This window comes from Bos javanicus, chromosome 15 (genome assembly GCF_032452875.1).
Source record: "Bos javanicus breed banteng chromosome 15, ARS-OSU_banteng_1.0, whole genome shotgun sequence".
NCBI classification, from domain to species: domain Eukaryota; kingdom Metazoa; phylum Chordata; class Mammalia; order Artiodactyla; family Bovidae; genus Bos; species Bos javanicus.
This window is the reverse complement of record NC_083882.1, coordinates 81757078-81775528: the sequence shown is the minus strand read 5'-3', so window position 1 is coordinate 81775528 and position 18451 is coordinate 81757078. Positions and strand designations below refer to the sequence as shown.

The window sequence follows — 18451 nt, the reverse complement described above, 5'->3', positions numbered from 1 at the left end:
AAGGAATGAGGTGCAAGACCATTTGCCACTCAAGGTGTCAGGGCGGACTTGGGCCTTAAGGATGTCTAAGTGGTGGGAGAAAAGGAAACGTAACTGCTTCTCGCATCAACACTCTGTATTCAGGTAAAAAGTAGCTCAATCTAGAGATGAAAAAGAGACTATTTCAGAGCTCCCCTTCTTCTCAGAAATTTGTTTGGAAGAAAACTTTAGTTGGCCATTTTCTAGTTGAATTTAAACTTATACATAGGAAAGTAATCTCCGGCAAGACTCACCGAAAAATAGGGCAGAACCAGCATGGTGTCGTGGAATTAGAATGCTCGGAAGTTCTAGCACGCTGGGGTCAAGTCCCAGGCAGTCATGTAAATTATCTGAACTTCAGTTGTGTCGTGTATAAGGACAGGAATAACCCCAAGTCACAGGAGTGCTCGAGGATGCAAAGAAAAGGCATGCGTTCCCAAAGACGGGTTCTGCTGCAAGCCATGGAAGGCGTGAATCCCCCTTCCCCAGATGACAGAGGACTCTCGTAATCCCTCACTTTAAAACCCTGTCCTCCCACGATCCCATCTGATCTTCACATAGCCCATTTCGAGGTAAGGCAATTGGCATTTGGAGAGGTCACCAGACTTGTGCAAAGGCCACACAGCTAGGAAGAAAAGCAGCCAGACCTGCGAACCCCTCCACCTCACCTCCCAGCCCCTCAGCACGGCGGTCATAGGGACACAGGCGCCCCCACCTGAAGGTGGGAGCTTGGGGGGCATAGGTGGGAGACCTGGAAAGTGGAAATCTTGAGTTCTCCCTCACTCTGTGATCCCACAATCAACTTCTAGAACACCACATACATTCACTCCACACACTGACCTCAGGTCTCTCACACTTCCTCACTGCCTGCTGCCTCTGTCTCTTCTGCTCCCCGGGAAGAGAGTGCAGGAGACTCTTGGAAATTACAGGAGTCTCTGACAGTCACGGCTCTGCCCTTTGGACTTCAGACAGATGGAGCAGAGATGAGGAAAAGAGGTCCGGAGACGAGGGGGGTCTTGCCAAGAAGCGAACACCAGTGGAAAATGCTGGGAGTGACAGGTCTCCTACAGCCTGGCGAGACACCCTTTCTACTGTCTGAACTGCACCTCCTTTTCCAAATCTTAGCTTTTCTGTGTCCCAGAGCAACTCAAGCCCTCTGCCTCTTGGAGAGTGATGAGAATAAATGAGCCGACCCCCGCAAAGGGCGATGGGAGGGGAGAGGAGTTCTGATGATGGGGAACACCTGGATAGGACCAGTCCTGCAAAGTGTGAGCAGGTCTCTTTAGTCCTGGGTGGAGTTTTTCACCCTCTAATCTCCTTAGGGCTTCCCTGGGGGTTCAGATGGTAAAGAATCTGCCTGCAATGCAGGAGACCCCAGGTTCAATCCCTGGGTCAGGAAGATCCCCTGGAGAAGGGAATGGCTACCCACTGCACTGTTCTTGCCTGGAGAATTCCATGGACAGAGGAGCCTGGTGGGCTTCAGTCCATGGAGTCACAAAGAGTTGGACACGACTGAGAAACTAACACTTTCACTTTCAACCTCCTTAGAGCTTCTCCCAAATCAGGACCCAGTTGATCAGTCCTAAAAGAAAGACCTCAATTCTCTACGCTTTAGGTTAGGAAGATCCCCTGGAGAAGGGAATGGCTACCCACTGCACTGTTCTTGCCTGGAGAATTCCATGGACAGAGGAGCCCCGAGGGCTACAGTCCAAGGGGTCACAAAGAGTCAGACAGGACTGAGTGACTAAGCACAGTGAGCACTCACAGGAAATAACTTCATGGACTCCAGTCTGAAAGGATCTGAGATTTCCCTCTGGCCCACAGCAGAAATCCCACACAGGGCATCTCTGATGGCTGACCTTTGAGCTAATGGTGACCCTTTCCAAGCAGTCTTTATGGAGCTGGAACAATTCCCACGATGGGGACATTATTCTCCCACAAAGGAGCTCATTCTGTTTTAGAGCCTTCCTATCATTTCCAGCTCTCCTTATAATGTCAGTACCATCACATTCCAAATACCTACCGGAGTTTTACAAGTTTCTTAGATATTCAATTAGAGATGCTTCTTGCTCTTTCCCTTTTCTCAATATAACCCCTTAACTGAAATAGCCTCCCTAGTCTTTCATATGGTCTCACCTACCTTGTCTCTGATTCTAAAAGCAGTCACTTGGAGGAGGTAGGAGATGCATTATCAGTCCCATGACACAGATGAGGGGACTGAGACCCAGAGATGCTAAGTGTCTCGCATCCCTGCAAGAGAGAAGAAACACTACCAGCTCCCAACACATTGTGCTCCACACAAACCACACTGGCTCTGACCCTGCTCTCCAAAGAAAAGAGAGATGATCCGATTTTCAATGAGAGGAAACCAAGATTCAACCTCGTCGAGTATGTTTTGAATTTGGACTGTGGTTCATTTCCTCTCTGACCTAATTTGGCCATGCTTACCTTCGGCAGGACCAAGAGCTCCTTTCCTGGAAAATGAGGCTGGATGGGAGCAGAATGTGACATGAGGTCCGAACGTGGCTTTTGGAGACAAGAGGAATAAACATCTTGAGTGCCTACAGCTCGTAAGCCGCGACACCCACAGAAGTACCCACTGGTAGGTGCCTAGATGTCTGTCCTGTTCTGGGTGCTCCAGGAAGGCAATTAGAAAACCAGGGTGTGGGAATTCGCCACTGATTCAGCATCTCTAATCAAGCCCCAAGCTTCTAATTAGGCTTCTCTGAGCCCCAGAGGAGAGAAATCTTCAGGAAATGGCCCCTGAAAAGTTAGCTTTCTCAGTTCCTCCCCACTCAGACTGTGTCTCATCTGGCAGCTCCAACCATCGGGGGGATAGGAGAGATATTTCCACGCCCTGAGATGTTCTCAACAACCCAAGGGGACACCTTCTGAACAATCTCATTCATGGGGCATGAGTGAAATTAGTGATTATGTGAATTTCTAGAACCCTGCCTGCTCTTTGACTCAACTAATATTAACAATCTGTCTTCATAAAGCAAAAATAGAGACACAGGCATAGGGAGCAAACACATGGACCCCAGCGGGGATAAGGGGTAGGGGGAATGAATTGGAAGATTGGGGTTCACACACACACACTGCTGGGTATAAAACACGTAACTGACGAGATCCTATTGTAGAGCCCAGGGAACTCCACTCATTGCTCCACGGTGACCTCGACGGGAAGGAAACCCAGCACAGCGGGGATGCACCTATACATACGGCTGATTCACTTTGCTGTACAGCACGAACTGACACGGCAATGTAAAGCAACTAAACTCCAATAAACACTAAATTAAAATGAAAAAGATAATCCGTATATAAAGTGCTTACAAAGTACCTCGCACACCATATTAGTTTTATCCAAATTTAACCCACTGAGCCCTCACAGCAATTCTATGAGGTCGATACTATATTATTCTGCTCTACCAGTGAGGGAACAGTGCTCGGAGAGGCGAAATACCACCCGTGGTCACACGGGTAGTAAGGGGGAAGCTGAGACTGGAACTCGGGGAGCTTGTCAAGACACCTCCAGACACTGCTCTTAAGCACGCTTCTGGACTGCTTGATGTCAGCTGATCACAAATAACACTATTCAGGACAGAAAATCTGGACAGTGTCCAAAAACCATAAATGAAGGCATTTTTGTGCTTGTTGTTTAGTCACTAAGTCATGTCCGACTCTGCGACCCCACGGACTGTGGCCCGCCAGGCTCCTCTTCCCATGGGATTTCTCAGGCAAGAATACTGGAGAAGGTTGCCATTTCCTTCTACAGGGGACCTTCCTGACCCAGGGATGGAAGCAGCATCTCCTACCCCAGCAGGCAGATTCTTTACCACTGAGCCACCAGGGAAGCCTAATGAAAACATTTAAAGCCCTGTAATCACACCATTCCAACAAGTACCGTTAGAGATGGGGGCAAAGGCACCAAGACGTAGTTACTTAGCACAGAAGCTCTGGCAGTGGGCTGCGTGGGTTCACGCCTTCCTGCTCTGTGCTGGGAATTTAAAGAACTTATGTGACTTCTCTAAACCCACCTCCTGAGATGGACGTGGAGGCTAAAGATGTTCCGTAGAAAACATACAGAACACTCATGCATCTTGAGTGTCAAGCTTTTAGAAAGCATTTGTTTTCTATTTTCTATTAAGCTTCCTAAATTTTAATTTAAAAATATTTCAAACAGAGAGAGAAACACGGAAAATAATGTACCTGACCCCAGGTGTCTGCCGTTAGTACATTAACCTGTGAAAACACTGGTTTCCGGGTTGAAATACTAACGATGGGTCCTTCTCTTATTTGTTTTTTTTAAAGGGCCAATAAGTATAAGGATAATACTAAAGAACAGAGTGATAAAAAATTAATATCCTTCCAGATATCTTGGTACTATTAGTATCCTTCCTGAATTTTTTATCTAGACATTTATTGCATGTATTTAAAATTCAGGATCAAAATTCATACACTTTTTATGCTGTTCCACTGGGGTGAGTTAATATAAGAAACATAGCTGTTATAAGCTACTCAAGTGGGAGAAACCTATAACCCACTGCAGTACCCTGGAAAATGGTGATACTTCATGCAGCTCATGATACTGGGGTCATCAAACAATATACCCCAAGATTCTGTACCCTAAAAGTCTAAGCAACCCAGGAAAAGAAAAAACCAACTCCCAAACTTCTCACAATAGTTGGTGCTATTATTGCCCTTGTCTGATACCTGATCACAGGGGTGGTCATGATAACCTGACCGCAAAAGATATCCCCAGGTTTCTGGAATACAGAAACCCTCTAAATGCTTTGGTGAAGGAGAGACCCTGTAAAGAAAAATACGTTTCAAAATTTTAATATATATGTTTCTGAGATGTAATATCCTTCTACTCTTGACAGAAAGGGAATTGAAATATGTTTCTGTAATTTTGAAAACACTAATAAGGACATGGCAACCCACTCCAGTACTCTTGCCTGGAGAATCCCGTGGACGGAGGAGCCTGGTGGGCTATAGAGTCCACGGGGTCGCAAAGAGTCGGACACGACTGAGCGACTTCACTTTCACCTTCACACACAGGCACACACTTCTAAGCCTATACTAATCGATGAGATGTGAGACCTCCCTTCCACTCATTCAGTCCCTCACTGGCCCTTCAGTTTTCTCTTTCATTGTTCTATTGATTACTGCTCATGTAGAGAAAGGCTACTGATATAAAAAAGGCTTTTTGACTATTTTTTATTGAACCACAGTAAAGAATCCACCTGCAATGCGGGAGACCTGGGTTAGATCCCTGGGTTGGGAAGATTCCCTGGAGGAGGGCGTGGCAACCCACTCCAGAATTCTTGCCTAGAGAATCCCATGGACAGAGGAGCCTGGTGGCCTACAGTCCGTGGGGTCACAAAGAGTCGGACATGACTGAGCAACTTTCACTTCACACTTCATAGTTGATTTACAATGATTCAGGTACACAGCAAAATAATGCAGCTATACATATATGTAGATACACATTTTCACATTCTTTTCCATTATAGGTTTCTACAAGGTACTGTATATAGTTCCCTGTGGTCTACAGTAGGTGAGTGATCTGTTTTACATACAGCAGTGTGTGCTTGTTAAACCCAAATTCTCACTTTATCCCTCCCCCATTGCTCTCCTCCCTGGTAATCACAAGCTTGTTTTCTATATCTGTGAGTCTGTTTTTACTTTGCAAAAAAGTTCATTTGCATCATTTTTTTAGATTCCACATGTAAGTGATATCATGATATTTGTCAAGAAAGGCTACTGATAATTATTTATGTAGGTCCTTTTTGCCTGGAAAACTTGCTGAGCTCTGATAATTGCCAGTTCATTAGTTTGGACTTTCAATAAAAATAAAAGTTTCATGCATACTTTAAAAAAAGGTATCTCTTATGCTCACATGTGATGGTCAAAATGTAAATCACAGACTCTGTTGACCACTCAGCATTATATCCTGAGCCTTCTCCACCTCAGTGGTCAGATGAGGTCACACGTGCATTCACACTCCACCTCAGCTCAGAATGTCCTAGAAAGTGAAAAGTGGAAAGTGAAAGTCACTCAGTTGTGTCCAACTCTTTGTGGACTCTATACAGTCCATGGAATTCTCCAGGCCAGAATACTGGAGTGGGTAGCCTTTCCCTTCTACAGAGGATCTTCCCAAGCCAGGGATCGAACCAGGGTCTCCTGCCTTGCAGGCGGATTCTTTACCAACTGAGCCATCAGGGGAGCCCCAGAACCACTGCCTGTTCCAAAGAGGTGCTTTAGGTTCCGGTCACCATTCTGCACTCCTAGCCTGTTCCAGGATTCGACCCCTGGATCAGGAATATCCCCTGGAGGAGGAAACAGCAGCCCACTCCAGTATGCTTGCCTGGGAAATCCCATGGACAGAGCCTGGTGGGCCCCAGTCCACGGGGTCCTAAAGAGTCACACACGACTGGGCGGACTGAGCACAGCACACACAGCCCGTTTCAGCATTAGTGAGGCGGCTCCACAGTACGTGGGCTTCTGCCCCAGAGTGCTAAACTCTCAAGTCACTCCCACCCTCCGCCGCTATCCACCAACACAGCCGGATGGAAGTGACCTCTTCGTTTGCGTCTTTGTACGTCTGACGTCAACACCCACCACTGACGCAGCCCCGCCCACCAGCGAGGCTCCGCCCTCAAGGCGGGTTCCTTGCGGGTTTCTCCAGCAATAGTTTACATTCCTGAGCCTCTGGAGGTCTCAGCTCGAATCTCTTATATCGCAGAGGAAGTTCCTCAGCCTCCTGTGTAGATCACTGGCCCTACTCACCTCCACCAACCCAACATCCACAGACTAAAAGCAAGTGTGTGCACTGGGAGATGTTTACATTTGAATCCCAGGTCCCCTCATCCAAAATATCCTATTATGCTAAATAAGTTTGGCCTCTTTGGTACTTTCAACTTCTTATTATGAAATAACATGACCACAGAATTCCGCAGATATTAATGCTTGGTTCCTTGGAATAACTTCTTAGAAGCAGAACTCTGGGGAGAAGGACATTTTCATTTTCCAGGGTCTTCAGATAGGTTTGAGATTTTAAACATTTTTCATGTGTTATTTAGACACTTTTATACATTTCTTGTAAATTTAGCATTCATTCTCTTTGCCTTTTCTTTCCAATGAGATGTATAACTTCTCTAACTGAACCATAGAAACATTAAGGATAGCTCCTTTCATTTGAATTTATTTTTATTTTTTAATTTATTTATTTTGGCCATACCACATGGCCTGGGTTGGAAAGATCCCCTGGAGAAGGAAATGGCAACCCACTCCAGTACTCTTGCCTGGAGAATCCCATGGAGGGAGGAGCCTGGTAGGCTACAGTCCATGGGATCGCAAAGAGTCGGACATGACTGAGCGACTTCACTTCACTTTATACCACATGGCACATGAGATCTTCGTTTCCGTGCTCAGGGATTGACCCCACACCCCCTGAAATGCAAGCACAAATTCTTAACCACTGGACCAGGGAAGTCCCTCTCCTTTGGTCTGTTTGAGTGATGTGAAGGGAGTGATTAGCTATGACCCTGATGCTGGGAATGATTTAAGGCAAAAGGTGAAGAGAACAGCAGAGGATGAGATGGTTAGATAGCATCACCAACTCAATGGACATGAATGTGAGCCGACTCTGGGAGACAATGAAGGACAGGGAAGGGTGGCATGCTACAGTTCATGGGGTGGCAAAGAGTCAGACACAACTTAGTGAATGAACAACAACAGTTTATTGAGTGCCTAGTGTATGCCAGCAACTGAGCACTAAAGATGTGGTAATTAACAAAACAGATGAAACGCCTGCCCTTGTGGAGTTTACATTCTAATAGGCAGAGACCCCCCCCCAAAAAAAAATAGTGTCATAAAGACGTAGAGCAGGGTGATGTGTTGGTAACTGTCTGGTGTGGTAACAGAGAAGGACTCCTGGAAGTCAGAGAAGGTCTCTCTGAGGTGGCCTTTACACTGAGACCTGCACGAAAAGAAGACAAAGACCATCTTCTTATGTGAAAAACTTGCCAGACGGCCGGACCCACAAGTGCCAGGGCCCTGGGGTGGGAATAAGCTGGGCTTCCGAGGAGCAGTGATGGAGGCAGGAGCAGTGCCATTCTTGTCATAAGGAGAGTGGCTGGGAGCGTCTGGAGGTGCTCTCGCAGGAGGCCAGAGCCTCTGGGATTATTGCAAGATAATACCAAGCCAGAGGTGGTCATTAACTTTTGACCCCTGCCAAAGCGCCACAGCTCCCATCAAATGCAATTTGAGTAAGCCCTCCAGACAGGAAGTGAGCTGGGAGAAAGTCCCTGGGCACCCGAGGGCATTTCCTGGAGGGTTTCTCCAGAATCTCCATTCCTGGAGCAGCCAAATCCCACCTGCTCCTTCTTGGACCTGGCACTCACACCCCTGGACATCAAAAATGAAATGTTTTAGTAGAAACCAACACAATACTGTAAAGCAATCATCCTTCAATTAAAACTAAATAAATTTTTTAAAAATGAGAAGTTTTAGACTCATAGACAACGTACTTATGGTTGCTGGCAGAAGGGTTGGCGGAAATAATAGGGAGTTTGGGATGGACACGTACATACTGCTATATTTAAAAGAGATAACCAACAGGAACCTATCCTATAGCACATGGAGCTCTGCTCAATGTTATGCGGCAGCCTGGATGGGAGAGGAGTTTGAAAAAGAATAGATCCGTGGATATGTATGGATGAGTCCCTTTTCTGGGCGCATGAAACTATCAACATTGTTGATCAGTTCAGTCGCTCAGTTGTGTTTGACTCTGTGCAACCCCATGGCTGCAGCACACCAGGCCCCCTTGTCCTTCACCAACTCTTGGAGCTTATTCAAACTCATGTCCATTGAGTCGGTGATGCCATCCAACCATCTCATCCTCTCTCATCCCGTTCTCCTCCCACCTTCATTCTTTCCCAGCATCAGGGTCTTTTCCAATGAGTCAGCTCTTCTCATCAGGAGGCCAAAGTATTGGAGTTTCAGCTTCAGCATCAGTCCTTCCAAAGACTATTCAGGACTGATTTCCTTTAGGATTTACTGGTTGGATCTCTTGGATTGGTTGGTCCAGTCCAAGGGACTCTCAAGAGTCTTCAACACCACAGTTCAAAAGCATCAATTCTTGGGGGCTCAGCTTTCTTTATAGTCTACCTCTCACATCCATACATGACTACTGGAAAAACCATAGCTTTGACTAGATGGGCCTTTGTCAGCAAAGTAATGTCTCTGCTTTTTAATATGCTGTGTAGGTTGGTCATAGCTTTTCTTCCATGGAGCAAGCGTCTTTTAATTTTATGGCTGCAGTCACCATCTACAGTGATTTTGGAGCCCAGAAAAATAAAGTCTCTCACTGTTTCCACTGTTTCCCCATCTATTTCCCATGAAGTAATGGGACCAGATGCCATGTCTTAGTTTTCTGAATGTTGAGCTTTAAGCCAACTTTTTCACTCTCCTCTTTCACTTTCATCAAGAGGCTCTTTAGTTCTTCTTCACTTTCTGCCATAAGGGTGGTGTCATCTACATATCTGAGGTTATTGATATTTCTCCCAGCAATCTTGATTCCAGTTTGTGCTTCTTCCAGCCCAGCGTTTCTCATAATGTAGTCTGCATATAAGCTAAATAAGTAGGGTGACAATATACCGCCTTGATGTACTCCTTTCCTGATTTAGAACCAGTCTTTTGTTCTATGTCTAGTTCTAACTGTTGCTTCTTGACCTGCATGCAGATTTCTCAGGAGGCAGGTCAGGTGTTCTGTTATTCCCAGCTCTTTCAGAATTTTCCACGGTTTATCCTGATCCACACAGTCAAAGGCTTTGGCAGAGTCAATAAAGCAGAATTAGATGTTTTCTGGAACTCTCTTGCTTTTCCATGATCCAGTGGATGTTGGCAATTTGATCTCTGGTTCCTCTGCCTTTTATAAATCCAGCTTGAACATCTGGAAGTTTGTGGTTCACATACTGTTGAAGCCTTGCTTGGAGAATTTTGAGCATTGCTTTACTAGCATGTGAGATGAGGGTAATTGTGCGATAGTTTGATCATTCTTTGGCATTGCCTTTCTTTGGGATTGGAATGAAAACTGACCTTTCCAGTCCTGTGGCCACTGCTGAGTTTTCCAAATTTGCTGGCATATTGAATGCAGCACTTTCACAGCATCATCTTTCAGGATTTGAAATAGCTCAACTGGAATTCCATCACCTCCACTAGCTTTGTTCGTAGTGATGCTTTCTAAGGCCCACTTGACTTCACATTGCAGGATATCTGGCTCTAGGTAAGTGAGCACATCATCGTGGTTATCTGGGTCATGAAGATCTTTTTTGTACAGTTCTTCTGTGTATTCTTGTCATCTCTTCTTAATCTCTTCTGCTTCTGTTAGGTACATACCATTTCTGTCCCTCACTGAGCCCATCTTTGCATGAAATATTCCATTGGTATCTCTAATTTTCTTGAAGAGATCTCTAGTCTTTCCCATTCTGTTGTTTTCCTCTATTTCTTTGCACTGATCACTGAGGAAGGCTTTTTCATCTCTCCTTGCTATTCTTTGGAACTCTGTGTTCAGATGGGTATATCTTTCCTTTTCTCCTTTGCCTTTAGCTTCGCTTCTTTCCTCAGCTATTTGTAACGCCTCCTCAGACAACCGTTTTGCCTTTTTGAATTTCTTTTTCTTGGGGATGGTCTTGATCCCTGTCTCCTGTACAATGTCATGAACCTCCTTGCATAGTTCTTCAGGCACTCTGTCTATCAGATCTAATCCCTTGAATCTATTTCTCATTCCACTGTATAATCATAAGGGATTTGATTTAAGTCATACTTGAATGGTCTATTGGTTTTCCCTACTTTCTTCAATTTAAGTCTGAATTTTGCAATAAGAAGTTCATGATCTGAGCCACAGTCAGTTCCAAGTCTTGTTTTTGCTGACTGTATAGAGCTTCTCCATCTTTGGCTGCGAAGAATATAATCAGTCTGATTTCGGTGTTGAGCATCTGGTGATGTCCATGTGCAGAGCCTTCTCTTGTGTGCAACCATCAACAGGAGGATGTTGGATCGCACCAAAAAAAGATACCCCACGTCCAAGTTCAAAGGAGAAGCCCCAGAAAGATGGTAAGAGGGGCAAAGTTGTGTTTTGAATCAAATCCCATAACCGCCAGAGCTGCTAGGAAGGTTCAAACAAACTTAGTCTGTACCAGGTCCCAGAGACCCCACAGAGACTGAGCCAGAGTGTGTCTGAGTGTCTCCTGCGGAGGTCCGGGTCAGCAGTGGCCTGCCGCAGGGGCAGGGGCTCTGGGTGCAGCAGACCTGGGTGTGCCACGAGCCCTCTTGGAGGAGGTCAGCATTAACCCACCACAGAGCCGCCAGAAGTCAGAGGAGGACAAACGCTGTCTGACATCACTTCCACGTGGCTTCTACAGGAGCCTTCTCCTCTGCTCCCCCGTTGGCCTGAGCCACTGCTTTTGTGCAGGTACCACACTGTCTTGCTCTGAGTGTGGATTGCCAATGGCTCCTAGGTGCAGTCTTCTCTGGGGTATTGCCCTCAAGTAAGGGATACACTTCTCCCAGAAATGCCAAGGGGCGGGGCAGGTGTCACATGCCCATCTCCTGGGGGCACCCCTCGGTCAGTGGATAGTTAATAGGGCCTTTAGAAGGCCAAAACCCCTGCTAGAGGCAGAACTGAGCCCATGGTGTAGTTCATACTCTAGAGGTCCCTTGAGGATCAAGCCGAAGCTTGACTCCAACTGAAATGATATCATTGCATCCAGAGTTAATGAGGCAGCCTGCAGTAAATGGGCTTTACTCTGTGCAGAGTTTTGAGTGTGCAGAAAACACCCAGCCATCCCACTCCTATATTTTCTACTCCCTCAATGAAACACTGGCTGTAAAGTTCATGGCTCAACTCTTTTTTTAAGGAACCCAATCTAAGGCACGTCTCTTTCCAAAAGTACAGACAAAAGCTCTATGCTTAATAATGGAGCAACAGTAATATTTGTGTAATACATCAAAGCACTTCAGATCCTCCCAATATGTCACAAAGAGATGAAAGCAATAATTACCCTACTATTTTGCAAGTTCCCAAGGGGATGTTTGGACTTCCCTGGTGGCTCAAAGGGTAAAGAATCTGCCTGCAATGCAGGAGAACAGGTCAGGAAGATCCCCTGGAGGAGGGAATGGCAACCTGTCCCAGCATTCCTGCCAGGAGAACTCTGTGGACAGAGGAGCCAGGCAGACTGCAGTCCATGGAGTCCCAAAGCATCAGACACAACTGAGCAATGTCGGGCGGGGGCCGGGGTGGATGTTTAATGGAATACTGTCATTACTGGCTTATTCTCCCTCTTTTTCTCTCTATTTTGTCCCAACAGCCACTGTACCCTCTAGACCATTCCAGGCGGCGTTCACAACATAGCACACACACTCTCCTTGTTCCACTCAGTTGCGTCCACTTCCTTTGTGGCCCCATGGGCTGTGGCCCGCCAGCTTCCTTTGTCCTTGGGGTGAGGAATGTTTAGCACACCGCGCCTCATTTCCTCCGGACTCAGTAAACATCCCTCCTGATAAAATTCGGAGCAGATGCTGTGCCTGAGATGAAACTTGACGTCAGGTTTAAGATTTAAGGACAGACGGATGTAGGATGGACGCAGTGTGTAAAACGTCACCCAGAGTTCTCAGAGTTGAGTTCTGCTCCTGCCACCACCACTGACGGGACAGCTGGACACAGGGCCAGTGGTGAGGAGGAACCAAGTTCAGTTCTCAGAGAAACTGCAGATGAGCTTTGAGACTAATGAGACTCAGGAGTTGCCACGAAATCCCACAAGATTTGTTTGCACGCTCTCTGATGTGGGAGATGAGATAATGAGCACCTTCAGAAGAGTTTCCCCTGACACAGCTGCCTTTCCCAGGGAGCCCCAGGGTGTCCCCAGGTGCGGAATCACGAGTCAGGGACCGTGTTCACACTCACTGCATCCTTCTACAAAACCATCCCCAGAAGTGTTTTAAAGAGCCTCTGGTTCGCTGAGTAAGAAGAAAACCTAAAATCTGTCAGCTCTATATGTCCATTTGCATAGTCTGAGCTGCTTCTTCAAAATTCTTAAATGACTTTTGATTAGTATGATTCCAAAATTAAGATGAATCCAACCAGATTATTCTACCAGGTAAGTAAGACGTCATCGAGACCTTGATAACATTGATAGGGTCCTGGCTCTGAAGGAAGGTCCACACAGACTCGGGAAGGTGAAACTGAGCAGAGATTCTGGCCACATCATCAGAACTTGTCACCTAATGGGACCACGTCCAGACTGAGATTTCAGCTCTTACATGAAATACACAAAGAAGACTGGCTCTTTTTTTTTTTTTTTCCCTTGAAAACCTACAGCTGCAATCTTTTCAGGCTTATGTGCATGTTAGTACGCAACATTTAGAAAACGTAGATAGTTTTCCCAGACGGGGTGGGGTATTATACTGCCTGGCTTAGACCAGAGAATTCACCATAAGGTACTGGATGTCCTGTAATTATGCTGTAGGTGGGATTACTCCTATGTACTGCAGCTTTGGCTGTGAAACACGGCAGACCTGAGTTAGAATCGGGACTTTTCAACTGGCTAGTCATGTGACTTTGAACAAGTTACTTAACTATTCAGAGCCTTAGTTCCCTCAAGGACAAAATAATACTTTTATCATAGGATCATTGTGAAGACTGTATGAGATAATGTATGTAGAATGTTTAATAACCTGGTTGGCACTCTTAGGAAGGGCACACAAGAAGAGAATAACAAAATCAGAAAAAAAAGATTTATTGAGACAATATGGATAAATCAAAAAGATATACTGTATGTGGAAAAAGACACAAAAAAGATCATGTTTGTAAACTACACTTAAAATAAGTATTTTTTAATATACACATATTTTTAAATATGTGTAAATATAAAAGAAATATACATAGGGGTATATATAGTTCACATATGCTAGAATGTATCCCTGTAGGGGATTGGGAAACAATTGAGGGTGGACAGAAGAATAATAAAATTATATGAAGGATCTCACCTTGCTCAATAATGACGGTTTACCAGGAACATGGGAATATGATTAATTTTGGATGCAAGACTTCATAATATGATGTTTAAATGAAGACGCCCTGGAGAAGGAAATGACAACCCACTCCAGTGTTCCTCCCTGGGAAATCCTCTGGACAGAGGAGCCTGGTGGGCTGCAGTCCTTGGGGTCACAAAAGAGTCAGACACGACTTACTAAACAAGAAAAAAAACTATCAATCACCTGAAATAGTGTTGCGTAGTTTATATACTCAGTGAGTTGTAGCTAGAGTACACAGATGACATACTACACACATTAAGGAAATTCTTTCAAGAGCCTCATTTAGCCCACACATCTAGACATACAAATCATGGATTGTGAGAGCAAAGGAACTTTCATGATTATATCATTTAGCCCTGCCATTTTTCAGGACAGAAAGTAAAGCCCAAGGAGAGGAAGAGAACTTCTGAAGATTATTCAGCTGGTTAGCGTCTACTAGAGATGATAGCAGTGGATCCCGACAATACCAAGAGGGCTTCCCGAAGAGCACACTTCATCCTATGACCGGGTGCAGGGAACAGCTCAAGGAGGCTGTGTTTTCTGTGATAAGCCAGTGTCTCCCTCCCACTAGTGACCCCTGATCCCAGCTAGAGAACACCTCCAACCCAAGAATAACGTGGTAAAAATTAAAGTGGAGAAAAGTCTTTCAGTTATAATTTTTATTACAATTGAGATATAATTGGTATATAATAGTGTGTAAGCTGTACAATGTGCTGCCTTGATACACGCATACTGCAATATGATCACCACCATAGTATATCTTCCACCATGTCCCATAACTGTCCTGTCTTTGTGGTGAGAACAGTCAAGAACTGGTCTTTAGCAACTTTGAAGTTTATAATACAATAGTTGGATGATAATCACTCTGCTGTGCGCTAGACCTTCAGAACTTATCTACTACTTGCTAGTTTGGACCCATACACAACATCTTTTAATACCATCTGACTAATGTATTATTGACCAGATGTTGAATTAGATAATAACTGGGTCATTTGCAGTGATGAGGATGTACCTAGAGTCTATCATACAGAGCGAAGTAAGTCACAAAGAGAAAAACTAATATATATGAATGCATATATGTGTAATTTAGGAAAAGGATACAGATGAACCTACTTCAGGGCAGGCATAGAGGCACAAACACAGAGAATGGATGTGCAGACACAGGAGGGAAGGGGAGGGTGGGATGGATGGACAGTGGCACAGACACACATGTGCCCCCACATGTGACCTCGATGGCCAGCGGGAAGCAGCTACTGACTTACAGCTCAGGGCGCTCAGCTCGGTGCTCTGTGATGACCTAGAGAGGTGGAAGTGGGCTGGGGCGGCTCAAAAGGGATGCGACATACATACACATGTAGCTGACTCACCTTGGTGCACAGCAGAAACTAACTCAGCATTGTAAAGCAATTATAGTTCAATGAAAGAAAAAAGAAAGAAGGAAAATAAGCTACAAGGATACAGTGTACAACATAGGGAGCACGGCCAGTATTTTATGATAACTATAAATGGAGCACAACTTTCAAAATTGCAAATCACTATATTGTACACCTATAACTTATGCAGCAACTGTACCTCCATTAAAAAGTAAAATTGCAGAGTAAAAAAAAATATATATATATATTTATATATATATATATATATATATATATATATGGGTAAATGAGGGCATAGTCCACATAAAGAGTAGATTTATCATCTTCCAACCTCTGAAATGCTTTCCTGACAAGAAGGGTTTAAAATCGTGTCTGGAAGGGGTGAAACTAAAGCCAAAGTGTGGAAGAAAAAGAGAGAGAATCTCGAACCAAAAGGAGAATGAGCAGGTAGAACTGTCCACAGATAGAAGCTCACAGGGCAACCAAACACACGGAAGGGTGTTCAGTAGAGGAGACTCCAGTGTCCAATGGATACTAGAGCAGATGGAGCCTAGATTATTTCCAAATCTCAGAGTCTATGTGTCTCTTATCTTCACAGAAATTTCCAAATATAGCCCAGAGTTAATTTAAATTAGAAGCACCAGCTCATGGCTCAGCTCCCAAAATGCAGGATGTCCAAGAAGAGTCAGCCAGGTACAAGATTTCTCAAAAACAACCTCTGTACGTTTGCTCAGAAAGATAAACCTAACTTCAGTTCAGTTCAGTTCAGTTCAGTTCAGTTGCTCAGTCGTGTCTGACTCTTTGCGACCCCATGAATCGCAGCACACCAGGCCTCCCTGTCCATCACCAACTCCCGGAGTTCACTCAGACTCACGTCCATCGAGTCAGCAATGCCATCCAGCCATCTCATCCTCTGTCATCCCCTTCTCCTCCTGCCCCCAATCCCTCCCAGCATCAGACTCTTTTCCAATGAGTCAACACTTTGCATGAGGTGGCCAAAGTACTGAAGTTTCAGCTTTAGCATCATTTCTTCCAAAGAAATCCCAGGGCTGATGTCCTTCAGAATGGACTGGTTGGATCTCCTTGCAGTCCAAGGGACTCTCAGGAGTCTTCTCCAACACCACAGTTCAAAAGCATCAATTCTTCGGCACTCAGCTTTCTTCACAGTCCAACTCTCACATCCGTACATGACCACTGGAAAAACCATAGCCTTGACTAGACGGATCTTTATTGGCAAAGTAATGTCTCTGCTTTTCAATATGCTATCTAGGTTGGTCATAACTTTCCTTCCAAGGAGTAAGCGTCTTTTAATTTCATGGCTGCAGTCACCATCTGCAGTGAGGAGAGAAAACATCTGTTCTTCAATTCTGAGATTTATTTTTTCCCATTTCATTCTCAACCTCAGATCTCCAGTCCATGTGGAATCCATGGCCAAGAATAATCTCACCATAGTAACTGAGTTCATCCTCATGGGCTTTCCTGACTATCCTGAGTTGGAGATCCCCCTCTTCATGGCATTTCTGAGTTTCTATCTAGTCACCCTTCTGGGCAACCTGGGCATGATCATTCTGATCCAGGAGGATGTCCGGCTCCACACCCCAATGTACTTCTTTCTGAGCCACCTCTCCCTGCTGGACACCTGCTACACCTCAGTCATCACCCCTCAGGTCCTAGCCACCCTGGCCGCGGGCAGGACAGTCATCTCCTACGGCCAGTGTGCTGCCCAGTTCTTCTTCTTCACCATCTGTGCAGGCACGGAGTGTTTCCTGCTGTCGGTGATGGCCCTCGATCGCTACGTGGCTGTCAGCAGCCCGCTGCTCTACACCGTGACCATGCCTCCCAGGATCTGCTGGGCGCTGGTGCTCGGAGCCTACGTCTGTGGGCTAATGGGGTCCATCCTGCGTACCTCGTGCGCGTTTACCCTCTCCTTCTGTGACGACAATCAGATCAACTTCTTCTTCTGTGACCTCCCACCCCTGCTGAAGCTGGCCTGCAGTGACACAAAAGATGTGGAGATTGTCATTGTCTTTTTTGGCAACTTTGTGATTTTGGTCAACGCCTTGGTCATCCTGATCTCCTACCTGCTTATCATCAAGGCTGTTTTGAAGGTCAGCTCTTCAGAGGGCAGGGCTAAGGCTTTCTCCACGTGTGCCTCCCACCTCACTGCTGTGGCTCTGTTCTTTGGGACCCTTGCCTTCATGTATCTGCGGAGTGCTTCAGGCACATCTCTAGAGGAAGACAAGGCAGTGTCTGTCTTCTACACTGTGGTCATCCCCATGCTGAACCCTCTGATCTATAGCCTGAGAAACACAGATGTGAAAGCAGCCTTCAGAAAGGTCGCTGGTAGGTCCCAGGTGTCCCAGAGCATGTAGATCTGGGTGAAAGGCTCTCTCGGTCCATTTTGTTCCCCATATCAACCTATCCTAACAGGCACCAGCAGTATATGCAACCTGCATCCTCAGAGAGACAGTAACTACACAGGCACACAAGAAAGACTGCAGATCAGCAGCGACATGGATGGACCTGGAGATTAGCATCCTCAGTGAGTTAAGTCAGAAAAAGAAAGACAAACACCATACTATATCACCTATTCAGTTCAGTTCAGTTGCTCAGTCGTGTCCAAGTCTTTGCGACCCCATGGTCTGCAGCACACCAGGCTTCCCTGTCCTTCAGCAACTCCCAGAGCACATTCAAACTCAAGTCCGTTGAGTTGGTGATGCCATCCAGCCATCTCATCCTCTGTCATCCCCTTCTCCTCCCACCTTCAATCTTTCCCAACATCAGAGTCCTTTCAAATGAGTCAGTTCTTTGCATCAGGTGGCCAAAGTATTGGAGTTTCAGCTTCATCATCAGTCCTTCCAATGAACACTCAGGACCAATCTCCTTTAGGATGGACTGGTTGGATCTCCTTGCAGTCCAAGACTCTCACAAGTCTTCTCCAACACCACAGTTCAAAAGCA

At 45.6% G+C, this 18451-nt stretch overlaps 1 protein-coding gene across 1 annotated transcript; it reads left to right on the top strand.

Moving 5' to 3' along the window:
* The first annotated feature begins 16901 nt into the window (after positions 1–16901).
* On the top strand, positions 16902–17863 carry LOC133261506 (olfactory receptor 9I1-like). The gene has a single exon (XM_061439979.1). It carries the CDS (start codon positions 16919–16921, stop codon positions 17861–17863), a length of 945 nt encoding a protein of 314 aa, XP_061295963.1. The 5' UTR covers positions 16902–16918.
* The last annotated feature ends 588 nt before the right edge of the window (positions 17864–18451 follow it).